General features: G+C 49.8%; 1 protein-coding gene across 1 annotated transcript; it reads left to right on the forward strand.

Moving 5' to 3' along the window:
• Nucleotides 1-264: 264 nt before the first annotated feature.
• On the forward strand, nucleotides 265-9,648 carry TRIM26 (tripartite motif containing 26). The gene is made up of 7 exons (XM_006875646.1): nucleotides 265-702; nucleotides 868-963; nucleotides 2,435-2,665; nucleotides 7,062-7,084; nucleotides 7,762-7,877; nucleotides 8,344-8,376; nucleotides 8,963-9,648. The coding sequence occupies exons 1-7, from the start codon at nucleotides 265-267 to the stop codon at nucleotides 9,646-9,648; spliced, it is 1,623 nt and encodes a 540-aa protein (XP_006875708.1).
• Nucleotides 9,649-9,938: the final 290 nt, after the last annotated feature.

Raw genomic sequence — 9,938 nt, forward strand, 5'->3', positions numbered from 1 at the left:
AAGCTACCCTCTGTAAGCCTTTTTCCTCATTTGTAAAATGAGGAAGTGGACTACATAACCCATAGGTCCCTTTTCACTGTGACACTGTGTGAGCCTCATAGGAGCTGATAAGTGTCTGTTGATTGGTTGGGTAATTGTTGGAGCTGATGGCCCAGTGCTAGACTGCTACCTTTGTTCCTGCTTTTGATTCCATCTCCTCTGTTCTCTAAGCAGGAGAAGGCCCTCCCTCTTCAACGGAGGGAGGCTCCTCTGTATTCAGGCACCATGGCCACATCGGCCCCACTGCGGAGCCTGGAAGAGGAGGTGACCTGCTCTATCTGCCTGGATTACCTGCGGGACCCTGTGACCATCGACTGCGGTCATGTCTTCTGCCGCAGCTGTACCACCGATGTCCGCCCTGTGACAGGGGGCCGCCCTGTCTGCCCACTCTGCAAGAAGCCTTTTAAGAAGGAGAACATCCGCCCCGTGTGGCAACTGGCCAGCCTTGTGGAGAACATTGAACGGCTGAAAGTGGACAAGGGTCGACAGCCAGGGGAGGGGGCCCGGGAGCAGCAGGAAGCCAAGATGTGCGAGCGGCACCAGGAAAAGCTTCACTACTACTGTGAGGATGACGGGAAGCTGCTGTGTGTGATGTGCCGGGAGTCCCGGGAACACCGACCTCACACAGCCGTCCTCCTAGAGAAGGCTGCCCAGCCTCACAGGGTAAGCTCTCTTCACCTCGTGGTGCCTCCTTCCTTGGGGGATGCCTGCCCTGCAGTCCATCCGATGCCTTGGACGGTTCCTTGTAGGCCAAGGATTCAAGCCTGAGTCTACTTTCCTGCCCCAGCCCCAAGCATCCACCTGTCCCCATTGCTTGTCTTCCCACAGGAAAAAATCCTGAACCACCTGACTACCCTCAGGAGAGACAGAGACAAAATTCAGGGCTTCCAGACCAAGGGAGACGCCGATATCCTGGCTGCATTGGTAAGTGAGGCTGGTGGAGAAGGCCTGAGGTGGCGATTTGCTGTGGTGAGCAGGGCCACAAGCGGACTGAGGCTGCATAGGAGAGACTTTAAGGAGGTGATCACTGGTGAGGACACGTGTTGAGAGACCTGGGCTTGAACCCTAGTTCTGCTGGTCTGAGCTGCGTGGCACTGGGCCTGTTTTCTTATCTGATAAGTGACTAGGCTGCCTAGGTATAGCTATAGGTGTCAGCTAAGGCCCCTTCCCATTCTCTGTGGATCAGGCCTTGTCTATCAGGGAGAGTCAAAGTGTAGGGGAGCTGAGGAAGGCCTTGCTTCATTCATCCTCTCAGAGTAGGGAAAGACACTATTCCTGAGAGTGGACGAGAACCATAGGATTTGGGAGGTAGTTGCTGACTCAGTTAAGAACTGAGAGGGGAGATAGAGAGGAGAGCTAAGGGAGGCCTGACAGCTGTGATGACTAGCTCTGTGTTATTAAACCCAAGGCCCAGGACCAATGGTTGGTGGTAGCTATAAAACAAAGGCAGCACATTGTGTGCTTGATTAGAGATGAAGCAGCAGGGAAGAAACTGATAAGGTGGCTCCAGTTTTCTAGAGGTGTATCTGTAGGGGAAGTGGGCAGTGGAGGTCCGCAGAAAGTCATTAGGCACTGAGAGAGGGAGAGAGTAGAGCAGGAGATGACCTGTGTCCAGGATCCTCCAAGGTCCAGCGTGCACAGAGGGGATGGAGGACTCTGGTCAGAGCCCAGGCTGTACTCAGCAGGGAGGCTCAGAGGCAGGAAAGGACATGACCCTAAGCACAGACATTCCACAGTGCCACTGAGGGAACAGCCCTTCAGGGCAGGGACGGGATGCACACAAGTTTTTTATACAGGTTACAGAGGTGCCAAAGAGAGGATTGGTTGAGCTGGAATAGTATTCATCAAGCCAGCTTCCAGGAAGTGGGTCATACAGGTCATACAGAGATTAGTGTCTAGGAGGGAAAAGTGTCGCTTCATGAGTGAGATTCTGCAAAGTTCCTCAAAGGGCCCAGCACAGATTGGTTCATCTAGAACAATAACTTAGGCTTTAATGGCAAAGAGCTGGGTGAATCTGTCAGAGTCAGGATCCAGTCAGGCAGTGGCTGGTGAACTGAACTCGTTCACTTACTGTGTCTGTTTGAGGAGAGGAGGAGGGTGGACCAGCAGTGCTCTAAAACTCCTCCAAGCCCAGACACTACCAGTCACCAACCATTTGCTGCCCTATGAACAGCAGTGGCTCCAACTCATGACAACGCTACGTGTGTCAGAATAGAACTGTGTTCCATAAAGCTCTCAGTGGCTGATCATTCAGAAGGAGACTGCCAGATCTTTCTGTGGTGCCTCCAAGCAGATTAATGAGTTGGGGAGAAGCCTTGTGCACCTCTTATACTGTGCCTGGAGGAATCCTCCACCCGAGGCTGAGCCGGAACCCCATGTCCTCCTACCCCTGCAGAAGAAGCTTCAGGACCAGAGGCAGTGCATCGTGGCCGAGTTTGAGAAGGGCCACCAGTTCCTGAGGCAGCGGGAGCAGCATCTGCTGGAGCAGCTGACGAAGCTGGAGCAAGAGCTTACAGAGGGCAGGGAGAAATACAAGGCCAGGAGTGTCGGGGAGCTCGCCCGGCTGGCGCTGGTCATCTCTGAGCTGGAAGGCAAGACACAACAGCCTGCTGCAGAGTTCATGCAGGTGAGAGACTTCTCTGGAGCTGGGAGTCAGGAGGTCGGAAGGTAGGTGAGTTTGGGAGAATTGCCTCTTCTTGTAAAATGGGAGAACTGTTTTGATATCACTGTCAGAAGTAAGCTTTCTACAATGGAGGAGCAGTTTGTAAAGTAAAAAGTGCTGTCAAAATGGAGATGGCAGTTGGGTGAGGTTTTCTTTGGAACTCTGGAATTATCACCAGAGAAGTGAGATGGAGATCAGACAAGGAACACTTCTTGGAGAAGGTGGCTTTGATGCTAAGAAAGGGGGAGTCCTGGACTGGGTCATTAAGTCGAAATGACACAGGTCATTAAGTATGAAGCCATTTCCTTCCTACTGGAAATGGCTATCTAGTGGACTCCCCAACTTACATGGGTTGGGGTAGCTGGGTCTGTCTGTCAGCAGCAGAACCACCGGTTTCCTCTAAAAATTGCTGTCCTAGCCAACAACAGGGCAGATGGATGGCTAAGAGAGGAGAAAGGGCAAGATATTCCCCCAGTGAGGGTGCCAGCACAGGCCCTGGCCTGTCTCTCTGTGGATGCAGACTCAGAATGAGGGCTAGCAGGGATTTTAGAACTCTTCCAGCCTAGCTCCTCACTGAGCAAGCTACTGAGGTCCAGAGCGAAATTGGCCCATCCCAGGTCGTGGAGCAGGTCAGTATTCTACTTAGAGCTCATGCCCGGGGCTCCTGACTCCAGGTCTTAGTGCTTTTTTCCTTCTGATATTTATTTTGTCTAAAATATTTTTTCTGGCTTCCCTCTTTCCATCAGAAATCTTTTTGTTCCCTTGAATTTCTCTGCCAGACTCTTTGTGGGGTCCCTTGCTACGCCTTCCTTTGTTCTCTTTCTCTTCTCCTTCTCCATCGGGTGTGTAATTATACACAGCACAGAGAGACCTGGGGCTGAGGATGCTGGCGAGGCTGAAATCCAGTAGTGTCTGGCTAGAGGGTGCCTTTTCCTAACCCTCCTGAAGGAGCAGGTAGACCAGCAGAAGCCCTACCTTCCACGGTCTCAGCGCTCTGACTGAAGGTGTCCCGGGACATGGTGGGGAGAGAAAGTGGGCACCTGTTTAAAACCAATGCATAAAATACCGTTGATTTTAGTGTGGGGTTTTATGTGTTTGTTTGGGTTTAATTTTGCCGAAAGGAAACTGAACAGCTAGCTCCTTAATTTTCATTCATACTTTCTCAGCAGTTATTTGTCAATGGACAATGAGGTTGGAATCCAGAATAGGGGCCTAGATCCAAAATCCTGATAGGAAAATACAGACAAGCAGAAGAAGCAGCAGGGCCAAAGATGTAAAACAGAAAAAGATGTAAAATAGAAAAGGAAAGGAAGGCTGGAGGTATCAGGAAGTTGTTAAAGTTGACAGAGAGAGGAGCATCCTAAAGAGACACTGACGTCCTCAATGTAGCCCGTAGCCCTGGACAGCCCTTTCTGCTTTTTCCACTGTTGGTCACTGTCCACACTGTGAAGAAGCTTCGAGAATGCTCTGTTAGTAACCAAGCATATCCCACACCAAGACTGGTGTTACTCACTGCCCCAACCTCTCCCACACTCTGCTCTGATTGCCTGTTTCACAACAGCCCAAGGTGTCTGTGGGGGTGGGGTGGGGGTGGAGCCTTTGGGGCTCTTCTCTGCGCTTTGGGAGAAGGGCCCTCCTGGCAGAGCCAGTTTTCCCCGTGGGCACTCTGGGTCATTGTCTCCCTGACTGCTCACAACTTTCAGCCCTGAGATGTCCTCTTTTTTTCCTACATCGTTAGGGTCTCCTTTTCTAGTGTTCTACAATTTCCATGTGACAGAGCATGCCCACTTGGCTCCCTGCCCTCGCCCCAGCTACTGCCCCAATCTTTGACTCTTTTACTCCAAATTTCTTAGCACAGTTGTTGGCACACATTGCCTCTGCTTGGGCTTACTTGTTTTGTTGACGGACAGGTTCGAGACATTTGTCAGAAACTCACTGCTAAAATCTCTGGGCTGTTGCTTCATAGTGGAGGCCAGGGTGTAGAGCTGACTTCTTGCATTGCCTCCCGTGGAGCCAAGTCCTTCCTGAGACTGAGCTTGTCATCAAGAACTACAATTTGATGATTCCCACCCTCTCAAAGAAGCCACCCTGCTTTCCCAACCTTCTCTCACTCTACTCTTCTTTTTCTTTTCCCCATAAGACTTATCACTTACTAATATAATATAATGTATTTATTATTTTGATTAAGGGGTCCTGGTGGAGTAGTGGGTTAAGCATTGGACCATAAATCAAGGGTTAGTGGCTTGAACCCACTGTAGGAGAAAGATGTGGCAGTCTGTTTCTGTAAAGCTTTATGGCCTTAGAAACCCTATAGGGCAGTTCTACTCGGTCCTACAAGGTCACTCTGATTTGGAATCAGCTGGATGACAGGAGGTTTAGTTTTGTTTTCTGTTTTTATGTTGGTTATTGTCTGCTTTCCTCTGCCAGATTGTTAACTCTGCGAGGGCTGGGATCGGTGTCTCTTGCTCACTGCTTTATCCCAAGTTTCTAGAGCAGTTCTTGGCACATGTTGTTGCTATTAGGTGCCATTGACTTGGTACTGACTCATAGTGACCCTTGGCACATAGAAAGCATTTAATAAATATTGTAAATGAGATAGAGGAAGATAAGATTCATGTTTTATTGTTATGAAGGCTTTAGATTCACCAAGGGAATGTAAGTAGCATCTCACAATTGATCATCTTCCCACTCCAGCCTGTCCGTCTGCTCGTCTTCCCTGTCACACAAGTGGTGTGTGTGTGACTGATGCTCCCTCCTATTCAAGCCAGGATCTTGATTCTCTTGGACCAGTCTGAGCAGTTAGTCTGTCACCAGAAGACACCAGGTGTCTTCTCCTCACTGCCACTGTAGCCTGAGTTCAGACCCCTTGATTTCTCACATGATCTATAGCAACAACCTTCAGACTCGCCTCACCACATTCACAGTGCCTCCCTCAGTCCCTTCTCTGCAGGGCAGCTAACTACTGTACCAGACTCAAAAATACAGTGATTCAAACAAAGCAGAAGCTTCTCTCTTGGTGATAGTCCAGAACTTAGGAATCTAGAGCTGGGAGGGTGACTGTCTAATGAGGTCATCAGGGGGCCAGGTTGCTTCCATTTCATTGTTGTTCTACTAACTCCTAGGGATGTTGTCCTCAATTGTGTCGTCAAAGTTCGGCTCGCTATTACTGTGTCCAAAATTCAGCCAGAAGAAGAGAAAAGAGGAAGTAGAAGGCAATTTTCCTTTTACCATTTTTGGGAAAGGAATTTAGTCACACCTGGTTATGTATATGAAGTCCTGGTGTGGTGCTATGGATTAATACGCTGGACTGCAAGGTCATTTGAATCACAAGGTCAGTGGTTCAAATTCACCAGCCACGCCTCGGAAACCTTCCTTATACTGACTCGACAGCACTTAACCACCAGTTATGTATAGCCAAACGACTCGACAGCACTTAACACCACCAACAGTTATGAACAGATATAAACCTGAGAAATGTGGTTTCTTAGCTGGGTGGTCATCTGCCCAGCTATAACTCCAGGGGCTCTATTACTGAAAGGAAGAAGCACAGAATGAATCCTGAAGAACACTTTAATTGTCTTGGTCACGCGTACAGTAGATCACATCTCTCACTCTCCTATTTGAAACCCTTTGTTGGAGCCCTGGTGGCATAGTGGGTTATGCATTGGGCTGCAAACCACAAGGCCAGCAGTGCAAATCCACCAGCTGCTCCATAGGAAAAAGATGAGACTTTTTGCTCTGGTAAAGATTTGCTGCCTTAGGAGCCCTATACACAGTCACTATGAGTTGCAACAGACTCAACAACACACAAGTGCCAAACCACTTTGACTGTATTTGGAACTAAATATAAACTAGCCACTGCCTGGAGTCCTAGCATGGCGCTACAGGATAATGCACTGGACTGAAAGGTCAGTTTGAACCGCAGAGTGGGCGGTTCAAACTCACCAGCCATTTCTCAGAAACCAGACTCATACAGGGTCGCTAGGAGTTGGAATTGACTTTTAGGCACTTAACAACAACGATGACCACCGCTTAATCTAGTCCTGCGTGATCTGGTTTCTGGCTCCTTCTCCAGGACCTTTCCCACATTGTCTTCTTCCCACTGTTCATTTGACCAGCACCTCATCCTTCAAATCTCAGTGCATCTCCACAGAGAGGTCATATTGTCATTTCCCTCATTCTTCCCACCCCTTGTTTCATTCTGTCACTATGATTAATTTGTTGTTGTTGTTTTAAATCTGATATCTTCACATCTCCATAACGTGGGGGCCACATTTATCTTATCATCCGGTCTCTAATACATTGTATATGTGAATGGTTTGGTTGATTGACATTGATGCTTGTGTTTTTTCTCTTCCAGGATACTAGAGACTTCTTAAACAGGTAAAGGAGCTTCCTTTCCATTAAGCACCTCACTTCTCATTGCCTATCCCCTCCATTGTTTCTTGACCATGACCTATTTGAATTAATGGGGAGTAATAATGGAGCTCTGGTAGCATAGTGGTTATGAATCAGGCTGCGAACCACAAGGTCAGTAGTTTGAAACTACCAGCTGTTCCATGGGAGAAAGAAGAGGCTTTCTGCTCCTGTAAAGATTTATAGCCTCGGAAACCCTGTACAGGGTCGCTCTGAGTTGGAACCAACTCCACGGCACATAACAACAACAACAATAATGACACCAGAGACTCCCTCACTCCATGGTTCATCCTAATACGCTTCCTCATTTCCTTCTGGGAAATAAAGTCACTTCCTTTGAGAACTAGAGATTTGCTCTCCACCTGAGCAAGTTCCCTGTGCAGTCTCAGCTCTTAAGCCCATTAGGGTTGGAACAGAGTGGAGCAGGTAGACAAATGGCGTAGTGGACAGACGTGCCCTGGATGCGGAGTCAGCCAATGGTCTTAAGCTCTGGCTCCGTCTCTTAGCAGTCTTGGGCAGTTCCTTTGGTGTCTCTGAGCCCCCGTTTTCCCCTCTGTTGACAGGGTAATTATACCTTTGTCCCATCCCCTTCACACAGTGGTCATAACTCTGGGTAACAGATTGCCCTGTCTGCCACATCTCAGGTACCCACGCAAGAAGTTCTGGATTGGGAAACCCATCGCCCGGGTAGTTAAAAAAAGAACTGGAGAATTTTCAGATAAGCTTCTCTCTCTGCAGCGAGGCCTGAGAGAATTCCAAGGTGAGGGTTGCGGGGAACCCTGGGATGGGTGTCTGCAATTAGGGTACCAATTTGCGGTGGGTACTTGGGCGCCTGGTTGACTCAGTCTCTGAACTCACACTTTGGAAATCTCCTTGCTATGTTCTCGTTTCTTCCTAAAGTCTTAGGGATGGAGCCCTGTCATGAAATTAATACCCCCCAAGTGAGAAGTGGACTCTCAAGTGTGCTGGGCTTGAGGGTCATTGAGGAGCCCTAGTGGCACAGTGAATTAAGTGTTGGGTTGCTAACTAAAAGGTCAGCAGTTTGAATGTACCACCTGCTTCAAGGAAGAAAGATGGGCACTTAGCTTCCATAAAGATTTACAGCCTGTTCGTTCCCAGGGGGTTGTTGTGAGTCAGTATTGACTCGATGGCGGTGGCTTTTGAGGGATTTTGATTTTGATGGTGGTGGGTTTTGATTGCTCTCCTTTTTTTTCTCCTCTCCCTAGGAAAGTTGCTGAGAGACCTGGAATATAAGACAGGTGAGTGTCCCAGATTTACTTCAAATGCATGCTCTCCCTACAGACATTCTGCTCCCCTCCCTCTCTCCACTCGCTCTCCTCCTTCTCCCCTGACTCCCTCACTGCCCCTAAATAGCCCCTTCTCTATGCAGCAGGGAGAATTTCCCAGCTACAAACCTGAATCCCTTTTCTTGCATTTTCTGACCAACCTGCTGTTGTGCAGTGTGCAGTAGAGGCCTCCAGTTGATAGTCTGACTCCTTTCCTGCCCCATGTTTAGTTGCTGTATCTGCACAGATCTTACCACGCAGTCCTTGCCTGTGACCAAGTTTCTTCTCAGCTGCCTAACCCTGTGGATCTTGTATTGAGAGTAAACAGCAATGGTAACCTAAAGCAAGAAGCCATGTCTGCAGCAGTCCCTCAGCTGTGCATCCTCTCAGCCTGGCCTCCATGCCTCTCGGGGCACATTCATGTAGACCAAGATGTGATAGTGCCTCCTGTATTGTGCAGGGTGGTGGCCCGCCTGCTACGAAAGCCATGGACACCCTACAGCCAGGTGGTGCCCTTCTGAACTACCTGACACCATCTCTTCTTCCCTTGTCCCCACAGTGAGTGTCACTCTGGACCCACAGTCAGCCAGCGGGTACCTGTTGTTATCAGAGGATTGGAAGTGTGTGACCTACAGCAACTTGTACCGAAGTAGCTATTTGTATCCCCAGCAGTTTGACTGTGAACCTGGGGTACTGGGCAGTAAGGGCTTTACCTGGGGCAAGGTCTACTGGGAAGTAGAGGTGGAACGAGAGGGCTGGTCTGAGGATGGAGAGGAGGGGGACGAGGAGGAAGAAGTAGAAGAGGAGGAGGAGGAAGAGGAGGCAGGCTACGGGGATGGATATGATGAATGGGAAACAACAGATGAGGATGAGGAATCGTTGGGGGATGAAGAGGAAGAAGAGGAAGACGAGGAGGAAGAAGCTCTGGAAAGCTGCATGGTGGGGGTGGCCAGAGACTCTGTCAAGAGGAAGGGTGGCCTCTCCCTGAGTCCAGAGGATGGCGTGTGGGCGCTGCGCCTCTCTTCCACGGGCATCTGGGCCAACACTAACCCTGAGGCTGAGCTCTTTCCGGCTCTGCGGCCCCGGAGAGTGGGCATTGCCCTGGATTATGAGGGGGGCACCGTGACTTTCACCAATGCAGAGTCACAAGAACTCATCTACACCTTCACTGCCACCTTCACCCGGCGCGTGGTTCCTTTCCTGTGGCTCAAGTGGCCCGGAACGCGCCTCCTGCTGAGACCGTGAGCCATAATGCCTGCCCCCAATCCCATAGCCTCAGATGCTTCAGTTCTCGGGAATTCCAGGACGCTGTGACCTTGGGGTGGTGGGGACACGGGTGGGGATGGGAGGATGTGTCTGGATATAGCACCTGGAGCAGGGAGAGGAGGGACCCCGTCCTTCCCTTGTGAGGTTTCCGCTGCCAACCCTCCCTATTGCTGTGGCCCTTTGACACTATACTCCGCACTGTTGCTCCATCTGTGCTGCCCCCATCTAGCTCTTCTCAGACCTCCTGTGGGGCACCTGTTTCTCATCAC

Source organism: Chrysochloris asiatica, unplaced genomic scaffold (genome assembly GCF_000296735.1).
Source record: "Chrysochloris asiatica unplaced genomic scaffold, ChrAsi1.0 scaffold00333, whole genome shotgun sequence".
In the NCBI taxonomy this organism is placed as follows: Eukaryota; Metazoa; Chordata; class Mammalia; order Afrosoricida; family Chrysochloridae; genus Chrysochloris; species Chrysochloris asiatica.

Coding starts and splice junctions, on each gene's coding strand:
- TRIM26 (XM_006875646.1), top strand. CDS start 265: ATGGCCACATCGGCCCCACTGCGGAGCCTGGAAGAGGAGGTGACCTGC. Junction 7,085..7,761: donor ACTAGAGACTTCTTAAACAG/GTAAAGGAGCTT, acceptor GCCACATCTCAG/GTACCCACGCAAGAAGTTCT. Junction 7,878..8,343: donor AGGCCTGAGAGAATTCCAAG/GTGAGGGTTGCG, acceptor TCCTCTCCCTAG/GAAAGTTGCTGAGAGACCTG.